At 37.9% G+C, this 17,928-nt stretch overlaps 1 protein-coding gene across 3 annotated transcripts in view; it reads left to right on the top strand.

The window, feature by feature from the left end:
* LOC129724525 (bestrophin-4) overlaps window positions 1–17,706 on the top strand; it is a 46,930-nt gene extending 29,224 nt beyond the window's left edge. For all 3 annotated transcript variants that reach the window (XM_055679493.1, XM_055679492.1, XM_055679494.1), the window contains 7 exons: window positions 14,651–14,761; window positions 14,875–15,046; window positions 15,179–16,021; window positions 16,091–16,355; window positions 16,417–16,601; window positions 16,667–16,865; window positions 16,936–17,706. In XM_055679493.1, the coding sequence (XP_055535468.1) occupies window positions 14,651–14,761; window positions 14,875–15,046; window positions 15,179–16,021; window positions 16,091–16,355; window positions 16,417–16,601; window positions 16,667–16,865; window positions 16,936–17,315 (2,155 nt within the window). In that variant the 3' untranslated portion in view covers window positions 17,316–17,706. The remainder of the gene's footprint in view (window positions 1–14,650; window positions 14,762–14,874; window positions 15,047–15,178; window positions 16,022–16,090; window positions 16,356–16,416; window positions 16,602–16,666; window positions 16,866–16,935) is intronic.
* The last annotated feature ends 222 nt before the right edge of the window (window positions 17,707–17,928 follow it).

Genomic DNA, 17,928 nt, shown 5'->3' with positions numbered 1-17,928 from the left:
ATATTTGCTATTGTTAATACGGATTCTACTTTGTGCAAATGAATTTCGTAACAAAAATAGTAAATATTTGCTTCGTCTAATGCCTGCTTTACCATTAGCTCTTAACTACTAACTTCGTGGCAGCTATTTGTCACCGATTCGCAACAGTAAACGTTTTCGGAAAATCCTTCCCTGAAATTGTGATTTTTCTCCTCCATCTAGATAATTAGAAGCTGGTCGTCAAACCGCTAGTGTTGACATTTTTCATTCACGGGTGATCCATTAATCATTTATATGACTGTTGGGTGACGAAAAACAATCATTTGGAATCACCGCTTGAAATCTCAGTTTTTACTTCAAGAACAAATCGTTTTAGTGCAATATGTGAAAATTTTATCAAAAGCACTATTCTTGGTGTTTGTTCTGTAACAAACAGCTAGTGCAAAATAGCGATTCAATCGATAACTTTTAATTGCTGATTCGTGCAGAAACGTCATGCATCATTTCTGTGCATTTGAATCAAAGCGTTATATTCTTGTTTGCACCTGTGAGGGTCAGTTTAGCACTATAACTATAGGATCATACTTTTCAATTGATCATTGTTCGATCTTCTATTCTCGATAAGATGACCGTGATGACCAATGCTCTACACCCCGTTAATACTTGTATTTTGTTGAAATGTCGCTGAACAGAAATTGTATTTTCATTACAATGTAAGCTCCCTATGATTTCCTTTGAAAAAACGTGGATTGTATACTCATAAAACTTAGCCTCGACTGAGCCATCCGTCGGCCATTGCCGTTGGTGGAGACATAAAATGTACATTCTGCACGCAATAATCCGGACTTGAGGTAAACGTGGAGGAATCATCCATTCGTACACTGCGCTCAAGGTTACACAAGGCTGCGCTCGGTTAAAAGTTGAAATGGTGTTTTGCATTTTTGCGCTGCGGTCTGTCGCGGGCGAATAAGCACGCTGAATCACTTGATTGACGAATCAACAAGTGCTCAAGTGGAAACTAGAAGAGCTGGTTTTCGGGATTTCCTGATCGTCAAGAAACTTTTTACGATTGTGAATCGCGATGCAGTGATTAGCTCGCACTTGAAAGAGGTCATCATCGTTTCTTATGGGCAGTTCTATTCTACGAATACTGTTATTGGGGCATTCGCGTTAAATGTTAAGTTTTAAAATAACAATTGGTTGTTCTTCCAGACATACCAGAATATTTGAAAACTAGCAAAGTGAAACAACATTATGAACAAATTTGGATATTGTTAAGAATCTATCATCGCTCTTGTACGCAAAATTACAGATTTTACTCAAGAAAGTGACGACTTCTTTGCAGAACGCAAACTTTAGAGCCATATTTTTCCGTACATCCGTTTGCTCGAAGCACGAGAAACACATTCATTAATGATGTAAGATTTACATACAGATATTAATTACATACAGAACAAATTTATTTACTTGAATAAATCTTTACTCGTCGGATTCTGGTGACACAAATAAATTTATAAACATATCTACGTTGAAAACTCTATCAAAACCACAACAGTAGACTATTTACTTGTTCCTGAATATCCAAGTTTCTTTGATTATATTCCGGAAGTGAGATCCTTTGAAATGAAAGATCAGGATAAAAATCTCTGGAAAACGGCTTCAAATGTTGTGGAGTTTGTACTACAAAACAAGCACCTTCGAAACATAACACAATTAGTATTCTATTTTTCCAAGGATCTTTGTATAGAAATTCTCAACTTTATCATAAATAGCTCTAATTTCGCACAATATTGATATGGTTTCGCATCATCCAACTTTTGCGCGTACGCTTAGAAATTTCACTGCAAATCTTGTGATTGAAAAACTACATTTTCAACAATGTTTGTCATGATTTTCAGCGAAAACCTCACCTGGCAGTTGACATCAACAAGCAATCCTCACTAGTATGCCTGATTCCTTTTTCGTACCAATTTACTCTGGTAAAACCCAACCACATTGCTAATTCACAACACCACGTATACGGATATAAACGGCGTTCAATCAATTTAAGAATGGATCTTCCTACCCGCTAGGCACGTGAGAATCGAGTGTCGAATGATGAAATTTATAAATTGCTTATTTATGCATCAATTCATCAAATTAATTATTACGGTCTCCCATTAGCAAGATGTGTATTCGCGTTGACTGCCTTCGTCGAGGCCCCTTACAGACGAGACTAGGAAAACAGCAGTGCTGCGTCTTCAAAGTGTTTTTATTATATTCACAAGTAACGCTTTTGAAGCGCTTGCATCTCGTGTTTTTGTCTGTAAAACGCTTAACTCTGGTGGAAGAAAAAACTCGATATAGCGGTACAGTAGCAGATATAAAATCAGTGTAATTGAGCAGCGTCAGTCGAATGCAATTGCTTCGAGCTTCAATACATGTCAATTTGCTAGTTGGCGTGGTGTTTATATGCACAACAATACCAAAAACAGCTCGCGGCACGCTAAACCTGTACAATGATTGAGTGTCAAGTCTGCGTGTAAAGCTTTGCAGCACCTACAGTGACGGTATGCTTCCAATTTGTTGATATTATACCTACTGTGCTGCTTCCTAAGGACTTGCAGTCTTGTGATAATGTCATTTGTCATATGTTGAAAGATCGAATAGCATAGCATGAAGTTGAATAATAAATCATTGTTATAGTGTTCCCCCACGTTCTTGTTGGAATGAGGTTAACTTGGTGGTTTTGATGAATGTCAATGTTTATATTTGAAAATCTTTTCGTTGATTGACACAATGTATTCAATGTGTTCGCCAGGCCCGTAGCTACCGGGGGGCTAGGGGGGTCTTAGCCCCACCACGCAATTTTCTCATATATTTGATTGATACTAGGTGAAAAAAACCAAATGAAAAATCTGAAATATGACCAATAAGCATTATTGAATAGTCTCCAGTAGTAGTTCACTAAATCTCAAAAGAACCATGTTTAAATCCGAACAATCAAAATGGTAATGCATTTATTGTTTCAAATTTTAACTTTTTAGAACTCTCTTCTGTTTTTAGTTTTTCGAACGTTGTGTAAATGGCTCTAATAAGTGACATAAAATCGTTGCATTCCATCACTCGTCTTTGCATTGTTTCTCTTGCTGGTTTGATCATTTATTTAATGAATATTGAATTGGTCGAATAGCGGCTTCGTCACTGTAAGGCAGAAATTATAAAATTTTTATCCCTACTTTTTTTTTCAACGATTCGCACATTCGCAGCTTGGTTTTTTTTTTCGGAATATATACCCGGAAAACCAGATTTTCGGAAATAAGAAAATTCTTACGGGACACCACTAACGCTTATTTGAAAATATATAGATGATCTTCTGAATCTTTTGGTGCTAAAACTATCGACATAGGAGGAAAACTGCAAAACTTATAAGAATTTCAATTTGTGCGTACCCGGGTACTCCGTTGGACGCGTAAACGGCTTTCCCTCCCAAAAAATGTTTAATTAAAAAAAATTCTCTCTTGGACCTCTTCCTTTCATGTCTTTCGTCTTCTGCCATAGACTTTTCTATCTGGGCTAGTATTAATGGTCGATTTCACTAATACAAGTTTTATTTTTGGTTGCAAATAATCAACACGATGGTGGTAACAAAAAAAATCCTTCTGCTCCGAACTTTTATTCAAGTTGTAAGCCGATTTTTAGTTTTATTTCATCTATTTTTCCACTAAAACAAAGTTTGTTAAAACGGATAACACTAATGACCTAGGATTTATAAGTGAAATATTTTTCGAATATCAGCTGTTTTTTTGGTTGAAAACAAATCGATTTTATAAGGATACACTACTAAGCCTGTATTGGTAAGATCTGGCGTAAAAGCTCTATACTGCCCCTGTTTACATAGTTGACATAAGAGCCAAAATGATCAAAATGCACTTTTTCGTTGATTCGGCTTCCTTTCTTTAAGATACATACACTACAAACAGAAAGAAAACTATTTTTTCTGAAACTTTTCTGAAATATTGGAAAAACGTTTTGGCGTAACTGCCAATTGGTTGCAAAACTGACGTCACTCCATACAAGGTGCAATTATATGTTAAGTCGTTTTATTCGACTGTCTAACTACTGCCTGTTTCTAAGTTAAGTCGTTCAATTCAACAAATATTCCATGGAAAGGGGAAAGGGAGATTGAATTCCTGTATTGTATATTATTATTTTTACAAACACTTAGCCTCAGGAAGGTCTAAAGTTACCGTGTTCTTTCCCCCTACTAGTGGATTTTGCATCAGATGAATCAGAATAATTAAAACGTGGGTGTAAAGTAAGGTGGGTAAAGTTAATCGATTTGCCAGAACGTTTTTATGGTTCTATTTGGGGTTAAACAATCCTGACACTACCGGAAGTGAATTGATCGATAGCTCTCTAGGAAGAAACATGCAAAAAAGGTTTCCCATACTAATTTGCATACAAATTTATGTACATGCATATGTAATGCACCAATCATGGGCACGAGTAATCCATATCCGGTTTAGCATTATCTGGGGGCCTAAATTGAACAAAAAAAGTTAGTCCTGGCTCTGTGCTGTCAAGTTTGCATTATTCTGTGTAACGATTACTCTCCTTAGCGTAAATATAAGTCTTTCTGCATGTATTTGTGTGTGTATGTGTGTGTGTGTGTTTGTATGTGTGTTTGTGCGTGTTTGTCTAATTGAAACTACCGATGGACAATAACTGACGTTTGCCTGAAACACGAGTGATAAAACTGATTCAACTGCAAGGCAGAATAGGAAGTAGTTGAGTTTTTACGCCTGACTATGCGATCAATCTGCAAGAAAAATGCATGTTTATTCGCATAAACTGGCGTAGCGGTTTTTCTGTATCAATTACCACGGGCAGACTCGTACAATCCATGGGGCCTCTATTTAAACATCAATCTTCATAAAATTAACAGACTATTTTTTTGAAATTGTATCTCAATACAATGATTTGGGTTAAAATAACAATAACGCGTTTTTCTCGCAATGATGGTGTTGGTTGTTTTACGTCAACTATGTAAACAGGGCAGTATAGTTGTCATAATCTGCCATAGTTGTCATAGTTACCGTGTATAATCTGCCATAGTTGGTCTCGACCGATTGTGTCGTATGCTGATTTAATATCGTTTAATAGATTATGTGCGGGCACGTTGTACTCGTGGCATTTCAGCATAACCTACCAAATCGCGAGTATCTGAACCGTGGTGGAGCAGGAACCAGAGTAGGCAGTGTGACTTTGCACTCGTATCCAAGTGAGTTTCAAAACTTGCTTGCACATTTATTTTCGGTTTGCACGTAAACCCTACTAACAGTGCATTACACTTGAGTTAGATTTGAGTTTGAATCCTGCATAACAACAATTGCATAAAAATCGAATTGCGATGAAATTCGCGCCGCGTCTGCTGCAACAGTTTGTTGCATTGTCCTTTGAAAGCATAAATTCGATCTAAAAACAAAACTCATCGCGTCACATCATCGCCTGCATCGTTGGATACAACGTGCACTGCATGCATTGCACGCATTTAAACTCAATCGATCAGAGTGTGCGGAGCAAAAAAACTCAAACTATCGAGAGGAAGCAGATTCAAGTTGGATTCAAATCTGGAAAAGTGTTACTCAGTTCAACTTTGCACGAGTTCATGCCATCACTGGCAGGAACCCATGAACCCCATCTGGGAGTGACTCACGAATTGCTTCATAAATGATGATAGTCGATGGCAGAGTATTCAGAGTCCACTCCTCCGGTACTCGTTCTTTCTTTCAAATCTTGGCACTAGCCCAGTGCACGGCTTTAACCAGTGTTTCTCCACCATGTTTCAGCAACTTTATTGTTTTTCATCCTACCAATCTCTTCCTACACTTCCAGGAGATTAGGTGCAGAAATTCTGTTGCCTTTTGCTCGTGCACCGAGATCAATTGCCATACCGTCCTCGCGTTCTACTGCATCACCGTGCAGTGCAGTGCTCATCACAGTTCTGCTCCCAACTTTCGATCACCTCACCCTCGTCCGTAAGATGGTTGCAGTCCAAAATCCTGCACATACCGGCCCTTAAAACATCCGAGTGTCGTTAGCTTGTTTATTTATTTATTTATTCATTTCGTCTGTACAACAGGCAATAGATGTCCCAATGATGGTTAAGTATTAGGGTGGGGAAAAATGATCGATTTTCCAGAACCAAGTTTTTTTGGTTCCTTTTGGGGCCCCAAACAACCCTAAACTTACCGGAAGTCGATTTATTTTGTCTTCGCTTGGCGCATTGCATTTCAAATTTGGATGAAAATTTATATGGGAAAACCTACTTTTTTGCATTTACCTTTCTAGAGAGTTCAATAATACTCTAATAATGCACTACATTATGTTAAAGTATAGTATTTTAGATACCTAACAACTTTGCCGAAGACATTGAAGAGCTAGGGTGGCCATAAGAAGAGCTATAGCTGTTCAAAGTTGAGTATGTCGATTTAAATGCATAAAATCTTGTTTTCTGCCAACATTACCAATATACCGGCGCCAGTAGCATTCCCATCAGAAATAACCTGTCGTAACCAGTTTATACACTCAGCTGGATCAAACAAACAAATTCAGGTCAATATTCTAGGCGTAGGTAGAATCTGCAACGTGTTTCAGAGGTTACTTCTGATGGAAACCTGACTAACGCCGGTACACTGGCAGTGTTGGCAGAAAAAATGATTTGCAACATAAATTTCGACATACTCAACTTTGGACAGCTCTAGTATTTTTTTGGGACACCCTAGCTCTTTAGTGTCTTCGGCCAAATTGTTAGGCATCAAAAAACCTACAATTTGAAGTCATAAAACCTTTGGTTTGAGCCATTTTGAGCTCTTTGGAATGAAAAATGCAAAAAAGTTGGTTTTTCCATACAAATGTCCATATAAATTTGAAATGCAATGCGCCAAGCGGAGACAAAACCAATCGACTTCCTATAAATTTAGGATTGTTAGGGGCCCAAAAAAGAACAAAAAAAACTTGGTTCTGGCCTTCTGCTATCAAGTTTCGTTTTTTCCATACAACGATTCCCCACCCTATTAAGTATCTTAGGCTTATAACAATCTTGATCACTACAATACAATACAATACGATACGATATAAAACAATAACAATTTTCTTATCCGTTATTTCGTTTTCTTATAAAAAAAAAACACCGAAAGGTTACGGCGGATTGTATCACGAGATAAATTAAAATCAAACACGGAAGCAAGTTGCTGAAAACTCGCTGTAAACCAAAGAATTGTTTGTACGTGTTTTGTCCGTTGGTGCGTTGAAAAGGTATTCTCAGCAATGAACTATTCCTCAGTGCTCTAGGAGGTACATTAAGATTGATTGTCCCAAAAATGTGAGCTTAGGTCCAAGGGTTAGGTTACTTGGTTTAATGAGGCCTTCACACCCACAAAGTTTCATTGCGTTCTGCGAGGGTGCCCAAGAAAAATCGTACCCAACAAGAGAAAAAACCGCCAAAAACAACACCCGTACTCAATTAATTCATATCTCGATGGTTCCTCGACGGACTTTTAACCTTTGGATCCCAATGAACTCGGAATGAATTCTAGTTTATTGGAAACATATGAACCTAAAAGAAACAAGATGTCAGAAAAAGTTCTACGCGGTACAAGAATGCACTTTTTGACACACACTCCTATAATCCGGAACATTTCCGGTGTCCATTGGTCACGTCAAATTACCTGGTAGTTTTTGGAAACTAGAATAGTTTTCCAGTAACATGAGACCGGTTTTAGCAAAAATTAATCAATTTTCATAAAGTTCTTACTGTTCCAAAATTGACAAAATTTTGCCTGTCATTCATTTTGTCTACCATCTAAGTCACATCTAATGTTCTAAATCGCTTGAGCATCGTGTTATGATGGTCTCTCATGTTTGTTTTCCCAGTAAACGTTTTCATACGTATAAATATCCTCACATATATCATAGAAATTCTCCTTTGATGCGCAAAAACAGCTTATGTGTACTATTTTGGAAGCGATACTGAGCAATAATGGTATGTAATCCATTGATATAAGTATTTATACTTACGATAACATCCGATTGAAAGCGATTCATTTTATACTGTCCTACAATCCTAAGCCTAAAATCATAAATCAGTCAAATGCAACCACGATATATCATTGAAAATTAATTCATGTGCATGACATTTAACGTTGTATCCGGTTTTATTTGGTTGAGATATATTTATGATAATTTTCGTACATTAATATATACTTGTATTGTTTGTATAGTTTTATAAGATCCTTACATGTTCGCTTGTCGTTTGTCGAAGCACAGTACAGGGTGGCAACGTGAAAGTGACACACTTTATATATGTCACAAAACTCAAACCAGTTTCTATTTCTCTTCGGAATCGATTTTAATAACATCTATAGTAAAAAATTACAATGTACTTAGTTGAGTTCAAATCTTTCACCTTTGTGTTTGATAACGACCCGTAGACGCTTTTCGAAGTCATTGCAAACCGCACGCACAACTGCGTTCGGCATTTCGTCGCAATTCTTCACTAAACGTTTTTCAAATGTGTCCAAACTCAAATGCCTAACGTCGTCCAACTTTCCTAGCATTTATCCCCCGATACTGAAGTCTATCGGGTTCAAATCCGGTGACGATGCAGGATGGAACAAGGCAAATTCTGCCTTCACCATTTCCGAACGATCAATGTTTTATGCGCTGGTGCTGTTGAAAGCAAAAACTGTTTTTCCCAAAAAGCATTTTTGCGCGAGGATGCGAATGGCCTTTAATAACGTGTTGCAAGTAGTATTCAACTCCTTGTTTATTTTCACGCCCCTTTCGATGAGTAGCAATGGTAATTTGTCTTTGGTCGATATACATCCCCAATCCATCACAGCTGACGCATTTTGATATCGCTCGACTGCTCTTTTAACGGCTGGTATATCACGACGACATACTCCATAAACACGGCCATTTTGCTTGTTCAAAGTTTTTTAAGTTGTAAAGTAGGCAATGCATGTGTTTTTCTCGAGGATGCGAAAAATGAACACGGGCTGTGATTAGGTCGTGTGATTTAGACTTTAAAAAAAATTTTCCTCGTCCAGACTATTTTTTCTGAGTCTCAATCACACCCTCAGCTCAGCCCGTGTTCATTTTTTCACATCCTCGAAAAAACACATATATTGCCTACTTTAGAACCTTAAAAATGTAAGTCATAGGACCAAACAATCTAATTAGTTCATGAAGTAATCCAAGCTTAACGGAACTCTTCCGTTAAATGCGTTATTTCATTAAAAGATCCGCAATCAATTAAATCACCTAGTCTTCTCTCTCCATCAGATATAGTAAGTAGCTATGCAAGTGTGAGGGCGGCAATCACTCAGTTACAAAGATAACTTCCACAAGGCAGTGTGTGTGGCTGATCGAGGCGTGTACGAAGCATGGCGCAATAGTGAAGGGTAATCGATATTGATCTTTAAGGAAACTACCTTGTTTGATAGGAAGTTTTAATTTGAAAAAATACCTGCTTTCTCTTTTACTAATCGATGACCCCCCTTTCAGTAGGCCCTACGTATTTTTTCTTAAATCTCTACGATTTTTCGTTGATTTTTAAATTGAAAAATTTGATTTTTCAATATTTTCACTAACTGGCAAGTAGTGCACAAAAAGACACTTCTTCTGCTGGAAAATATAACCCTGGTAGGGCCCAAAATGACATTTCTGCTGCTGGCTTATGCAACATATAACACTGACAGTCCACAAAGTGACATTATTACTGCTGGCCTGTGGGAATATAACCCTGGTTCGCGTGTTATGATAGGGATGCCAAATGTGAAAATATATCTTAATTTCGAAGACATTAGAGCTCGTGTGAAGAAGTGGAAACCTAATTATCGGTTGATTACCCACACCCGATTTAATGTTTTCACTGGGATTTTTGCTAACTTTCAATTAGGACCATGTTAACAGATTTCTTATGTGTAAAGACATCTTTTATGGAGTGTGAAGACGTTTGAAAAATGACCTGGTACCCCTGTGTCATGATTTCTTAACGGCAGGGTTTGTTTTTAAATCACTTACAGTTGTTAAAATTCGAAATCGATTTTTTTCAGTAGTTCTACTGTTTAAATTAAAAAAAAGTCAGTGGACTATGTATTTTTTTACATTTCTTATCAAAAGAAAAAATAATATACATACCCCTAAAACACCCTGTTGGCCAAAACACCATGCCGGAGACATCGGAGATTGCGAGTTCGTATCCCGTCTGGACGAGGGAATTTTTTTTTTCTAAGTCTAAACCACACCCTCAGCCCGTGTTCATTTCTCGCATCCTCGAAAAAATCACATACATTGCCTACTTTACAACTTGTAAAAAATGTAAATCATAGGACAAAAAAAATGTAATTAATTCATGAAGTTGTTCAAAGTTGCCTCCAGAGTAAACAACTTTTCGTTCGAAAAAATGATGTTGTGTTCTGCGTGCGTTTTCACCAGCAACCTAGATCAATATTTATTTATTTATTTATTTCGTCAATCATATATGTAGACTGGTTACATTAAATTCTAAACTATACACGAACAAAAAACAAATTATTTTGTGTCCTCAGCCTCAAGGACTTGAAATACTGTTTCAGTTTATACCGGGACATCGTAAAGTCAATGGCTTCGCAGTGTTGATTATAAGAATTCATCATACTATTTATAGGTCCATTTTTTGCGTATTCCGTACGATGATGGTTAAGAGCAAATAAACTACGGTGTCGAAGTTGTCGAATGGGTGCATAAAAGTTCAATTTAGAAAGTAGTAGCCATCGCGTACTCTCGCCGTTCTTTTTATGTTTGAATGTCAATCAACATGCAGCGTGCTTCATATGACGGAAGACTATGTGCGGTCCAACCTAGCTTACGAAGAGCATATAGTATAAATTGCTTTTGTACTGATTCTATTCTTTCTTCATGTACGCCAGGACGAGGAGACCACACAATGCTACAGTATTCCAGTATTGACCTCACATAGGCAATATACAAAGTTTTGATAGTGTACGGGTCTTGAAAATTGTAGCAGAAGCGTTTGATAAACCCTAACATGTTGTTTGCCTTGTGTATGATAGTGTTATAGTGGTCGATGAAATTAAGTTTAGAATCTAAGATTATTGCTAAATCCCTAACTTTATCACATTTCTTCACATTCTGATCCCCTAATGCAATTACAATTTTGGGCGTTGTTAATGTTCTGCTAAAGGATATTACATTGCATTTTTTTACATTTACTTCAAGTAGGCTTTTCCTACACCAGATGTAAAATGTGTGGATTTCATTCCGAAATACATTGATGTCTTCTTGATTTTTTATTTCCAAAAACAGCTTCATGTCGTCGGCATATATTAGAACTTTAATATTTTTGAGGATGAAAGAAATGTCGTTTATGTACAAGATAAAAAGAAGTGGTCCTAAGTGGGAGCCTTGGGGAACACCTGAAGTAACTTGAATGGGATTTGACTTTTTTCTATTAAATTTTTTTTATTTGTTGCCTGTTTGTTAAATATGATTCAAGCCACTTCAGGAGACCAGACTCAATTCCAATTTTTTGCAGTTTAAAAAGTAGCATTGGTATGTCAATACGATCAAATGCTTTGCTAAAGTCTGTATAGAGAGCTTCAACATGGCTCCCATTATCCATTGCATTCAATGAGTAATCTACGAATTCAAGTAAATTTGTGAATGTAGAGCGGCCTTTGAAGAAGCCGTGTTGTTTGTCAGTTATTCGGTTTTTGACTTGAGCAAATATCTTTTCATTGACAATTGCCTCAAAGAGTTTAGGAATGCAAGAGATAATAGCAATTCCACGATAATTACGTATGTCAGATTTACGCCCAGATTTGAAAATAGGCACTAAAAATGAGCTTTTCCATATATTTGGGAAGACTCCAGTTTCCAACGACATATTGAATAGCCAGAACAAAGGAGATGTAAGTTCCTTCGAAAGATTTTTCATGAGTGCTGGAGGTATTCCGTCAGGTCCAGGTCCTTTGGAAGGGTCTAAATTTCTCAAACCCTGCAAAACATCCTGTACCTAAAGTTAGTTGACACCAACGTTTCTTGGATATTCTGGATAAAATGCAAAATAATCGCGGTCGCGATTTTCTTCGGAAAATGTGGTATAGATTTCCTGGAAAAATTTTGCAAAGAGATTGCAATTTTTCTCCGTGTTATCACCAACATGTTCGTCGAGTTGCATTATTGATGGAAAATTGTCTGATTTTAGTTTTGTTTTGACGTAATTGAAGAAGTTCTTTGGACAAGACTTGATTTCTAGTTCAGTTTTTGCATTGAATTCTTCCAATGCATCACTGATTGCAAAGTTCAGTTGATCACTGATGGCAAAGTTCAGTTGATCACATATTTCCAAGTAAATTGCTAGATTTTCACTGCTATTGTGTTTTTTGAAAATTTTATGGGCTTTTTGTTTGCGGTTTTTTAAATTTTTTATTTGTTTGTTAAACCAGACTGGATGTTTAGTGTTACCGTGGCGTCGTTTTTTCTTCAATGAAATCTCTTGAGAGATGATGTTGTACAGAATTTTGTAAAAGACGCTAACAGATGATTCGACATTTCCTTCATCTCTAAAAGTTTGTTGCCAATTGACACAGTTTAATTTGTTTTTAATATTTGCATAGTTCGCGAGTTTAAAATCAAGGACTTCCTCATTCTCACAGTCGTTGGGTCTTTGATATTCATGTAAAAATAAAGAATAATCAATTGCTGTGTAAAACTTTTCGTTTTTCCACAGTGGGTTAAATGATTCGGTCACACAGAAATCTTCATGGATATTCGTTAAGAGTAGGTCCAAATAGCAATTTTAACGGTTTCTTACATGGTTAACCTGGTTCAAACCTAGTTTAGCAATTTTGTCAAACATGAAGTGCAAAGTGATGTTATCTCCAACGACTGGGAGTAGGATGCTTTCGTTTTCAGGGTCCAAGATCCAGGGTCCAAGAAGTCAGCGGTGTTTTGATTGAAGTCCCCATAGATGTGAACTTTCACTTCTGGAGGTAATTCAGATAAAAAATTTTCATATGTAATTTTATTAGCATTATGTGGAGGAAAGTACACAGAGGCGAATACGTGTGTTTCACCTGCTATGTGCGATTTTATCCAAATGTGCTCGAATTCTTTGAATTTAGGTTCATTTTCACGAGTTAATCCGTGAATTTTCTGCTTCCTAACAACTCAATATTCATGGTCCTTTTTGTAAACATTTTGCCTGGAAGTGTGGCTCCTGTTCATTTCACAGGCCATTTTTCTTGCCGAACGGGCTGTGTTTTGCCGGAAACGTTCCTTTACTGCTTTGATGGCCGCTAGAGTCCGAACACTCCGTTTTTACCAGGTTTCTTCTTGTGTACAAACATGACGTACAGATGTTTGTGATGCTGTGACAGAAAATACCACGAGAAGCACTCGAATACGCCTATCACATCTATGTTGCCACCCTGTACTGAAAGATAAGACAAACAGATTTGAGAGCTTTTTAAAGATACCAGATATGCCAATTCAAACTGCTGAAAATAATAATAAGGATAAAAGTTTGTCGATAAATGTTTGTTAGAAAAAAAAGTTTTCTGATTTACACGAATTTTTTTCGGTTATGCATCATTCACCGCTCAGTACACCGTAAGAAAATCATCTTAGATCGTGTTATTGAGTGTTTTTCTGAACGAGTTTCCAGATTTTCTTTTAAGATAAAAGCAGAGTGTATTATAAAGATTTACAACGCGTTTAAGCTAATGGAATAATTAATAATTTGTTTTTTTTTTTCCATGAACCTTTCGAGAGCTTGAACAAACACAACATGACATGCAAACTGCATTGGAAAATTTATTTATATAGTTTCGTTGTCATAGTCTTGAATAGAATATAGCGAACATAAAAAGATATTAAACTGATCCCATCAATTCAAACCTTTGATCAAGTATGATTACGAATAACTTTACATGTTTGTATAGTCAATTATTCAATAATACAAAACCTGATCAAGTCTTACACAAAAGCTCTACGGGGAATCGCCACCGGCGTTGTCTACCGGATGGCACTAAGATATTGTAGTTTATACGTTTGCTAGATCATGAACATTAACTGAGCCTTTGAAGTTAGTACACACCGGTTGAACCGGTCAATATATAGTCAACCTATAGTATTATCTGCTATAAAGGAGGGAAGTATTTTTTGTTTGACCTGTAAACAGATATAGAACTGGTTGAGCCATTTTCGATTGAACTTGACATTCAGTAAGGTTTTGCTAGACCCGATTTCCGAGATGTAAGTGTATGTGTAAGTTGTGATCAAGGACGCCCAGCTTTAACAATGCACTATACGCCTGTGGCTAGCTCTCGGGATCTCTAAACAGGTATGATCTGATTACATGCGTATATCATGCGGAGGGTTAAGGTGAATCCGCTTTTAGGTGACTGGCACACTAATGGTTGATGTGATTCTCGATTGACGCGATGTGACCTTGTGTATGAAATATCATACGCATCATTTCGGGATGTATTCATCATTCACCAGAAACATCGTTTACTCTTGTCGAAAATTATCTTGTTTATATGAAAAGAATTCTTGACATACATTCGAAGTACTGTATTATGGTATCTAACTTGTTTTCCAATTTGTGATTATATTCCAGATGGCGTGGCAGTGTGTATAAGGCGATCTGGCGTGAGTTACTAGCTTATCTATGTGTATATTACACATTGAATTTAACCTATCGATATGGCCTAACGGAAGAAGGTCGAAGGTAAGGATTTAGCTAATAATATGTTTATAAATGCCACAGAAATAATGCTTTAATCTTTAAACGAAGCTCAAAGGTACCAAATCCAAATCGGCTTAATTATTTTTGCTTTTTAGAGTATTCGAACGGATACGAAACTACTGCGGGCAGCAGCGGGAAAATGTGCCACTTTCATTCGTGCTGGGCTTCTATGTTAGTTTAGTGGTGAAAAGATGGTGGGAGCAGTACCGTCTGCTGCCCTGGCCGGACACTCTTGCCTTATTCGTTAGTGCCGCCATTCAGGGTCACGTGAGTATTTCATACCTTTTTGATAATATAACTTAGGAAAACATGACTCAATTACTTCCTCTTTAATTAATGGGACCCAAAAAATTGCTCATAATGCAATCATAAATTTACTCGTGTTTCTTTCATTTGCAGGATGAGACCGGTCGTCTGATGCGGCGAAACATCATGCGCTACATGGTTCTTGCGTATGTAATTACACTGCAAAAAATTTCGCTGCGTGTAAAACGACGCTTCCCAACCTGGCAACACCTGGTGGATGCCGGTCTAATGTTGGAAAGCGAACGTAAAATTTTCGAAATTATGGATTCTAAGAGTCCTATGTCCAAGTATTGGATGCCCCTGGTTTGGGCCACCAATATTATTAATCGTGCCAGAAAGGAAGAACTCATACCTTCCGATCACATTGTACAGACTTTACTGATGGAACTGTCGGATATTCGGCGGCGGTTAGGAGGTCTTATTGGTTACGATACGGTGTGCGTCCCATTAGTATATACCCAGGTTGTCACACTGGTGTTGTATTCCTATTTCACGGCCGCCATCATGGGCAGTCAGATGATCCCGACCTACGACGAAAAAACTCATACTTACATGGAATTAGATGTATATTTTCCGTTGTTCACCGCTCTGCAGTTCGTATTCTACGTCGGCTGGTTAAAGGTTGCAGAAGTACTGATTAATCCTTTTGGTGAAGACGATGACGATATTGAGCTTAACTGGCTGATAGACAGACATATTAAGGCTTCATACATGATCGTTGACGAGATGCATGATGAACACCCAGAATTGCTCAAAGATCAATACTGGGAGGAAGTAGTTCCAAAAGATCTGCCATACACGGTGGCTTCCGAGCACTACCGACGAGAGGAGCCAAAGGGATCGGCGGAGCAATATGTCGTGAAGGAATCTGAAGCAGTTTACGCCAACATTGGAGGGGGTAAGCGAGCCCCGAATGAAGAAGTCTATGCTGATTATGTGAGTTCTACAAAGAATATTAGTATTTTATTATAATTATCAATTGAATAATTTGCATTGTCCGAACAGGAAAGCGTAGACACTCCGATGGTTGAACGACGCAAAGGTTGGTTTGGACGACAGATGACTCGAATCTCGATGCGCAGCTCGTCAACCGCATATTCTTCCGGTGGTTTGTTCAGCCGGAATCGACAAAACTCGGTTTATTCTAGTCCTGAGGCAGGCCTAACACAACCGATCACAGCTGGTGGTCCACCCCTCCAGAAGCTTAGCTTATACGACAAATTCGTCAACCGAAAGTCTGGCCGCAACCCACGACAGATTGTAAAACAAAGTATGACAATGATTGTAAACTCAACACTCCAAAATTATTTAAAATTCTTTTTATTTTTAAGATTCTAAAATCAGTCTAAATGGTTCCTTGATTTCTAATGTGCCACCAAAGGCTAGACCTCGTATTCCTACACCCGATGTTACAAAGGACAGTAAAACGCACCCTCTTACTGGTATAACTACCAACTCAGCACAATTAGAAAAAACATCCAATATTGCATCCGGGGTGGCGCTGATGGCTACCCAGGTATGACGATTCAAGCAATACAAATCTAACGTTAACATTACATTGAAAATCCTTCCTCCCTACAGTTAGCCAACAATCCGTCCATTTATCCAGCGTCGACAGCTACAACGCTGAACAATAACGACTTACCCGTGGTGGGTACGCTGTTGCTGGCTCCAATAAAGGAGCTGGACTCCAGCTCAGGCTCAAATACTCTACATTCCGGTCAATCAGCAACGGCCGCCCTGGCAAAATCGATCTTGCCGTCAACTATCAAAAGCAACGGTGAAGTCATCTCCGTTCTATCTAAGTTCCTCAAACAGTAACAATTCTTGTTTCCATTTTCCAAATACAGTGCCCAGTTACGTCAAGGACGGCAAAACATCCTCGACGGGAAAGTCGGGTACCCGTTCCGCAAATACGGTAATCATGCTTCCCAAAACCAACACCGTTTCGTCCGATAGTACAGATAGTGGCCCGGTGACGGTCGCTACTGTTTCCGATGCCATCCCCATCTCAATTACCTCGATACCACTCACGTTTACCGTGACGCCGGTAACTACGGAGGCCGCTAATGCCGGTACCATTATCACCGAGTTGCCATGTGATGATAGCGTTGGAGTAAGCACCATGACGCTAAATAATGAGAAAAAATCATCAAATTCTGAACCGTCTTCTTCCGCCACATCCACATTAAGCAAACCGAAGCCTAAACATAGCGAGGTCTACGTTTGAAGCTCAACGTAGGAACGACATGTGGTGTACTTATTTTTCGTTTATGCTACCACTTAAGGTGTAATACATAGGATTTTATTCATGTTATTGGACCATTCCGTCAAATGTGTACACACCCAATGGAGCCTTAGCACATGTATGTACACAGTGATAAAACACGAAATAAAAGTATAGGCGGGAACCAAACTTCCACCTGTTCAAACAAAACGGAACTGATACTTAAAAGTATGTTTTTGAAGCAGCATTTCAATTTGCTTCACTCTGTATAGGGTTTTTAAATTGTGTAAATAGAATTAATTTTACTTAGCAAGTGCCCAGAAAGTCGAACGCAATTTTATTTTGTTAAGTTGATCATAGGCAAAAAAAGGAATTGAAATGATATCGTTGTTGATTACTGTTTCTTATCCGAATGCATGAAATTGTGGAGTTACTGGGGTATTGTCTGCAAAACCAGCGCCTTAATTGGCAGAGGGAGAACTTTGAGAGTGCAAATTATGTTAAATAGTAGACACAAAACATCTGCTATGGCATGCTTTATTTCTAAAATGACTCACAGTTCGTTCTAAACCAGATTTAAATTATTTTGATGTTCATTTGGTATCTCAAACTTTGC

Source organism: Wyeomyia smithii, chromosome 2, assembly GCF_029784165.1.
Source record: "Wyeomyia smithii strain HCP4-BCI-WySm-NY-G18 chromosome 2, ASM2978416v1, whole genome shotgun sequence".
Classification (NCBI taxonomy): domain Eukaryota; kingdom Metazoa; phylum Arthropoda; class Insecta; order Diptera; family Culicidae; genus Wyeomyia; species Wyeomyia smithii.
This window is presented reverse-complemented; position numbering and strand designations above follow the sequence as displayed.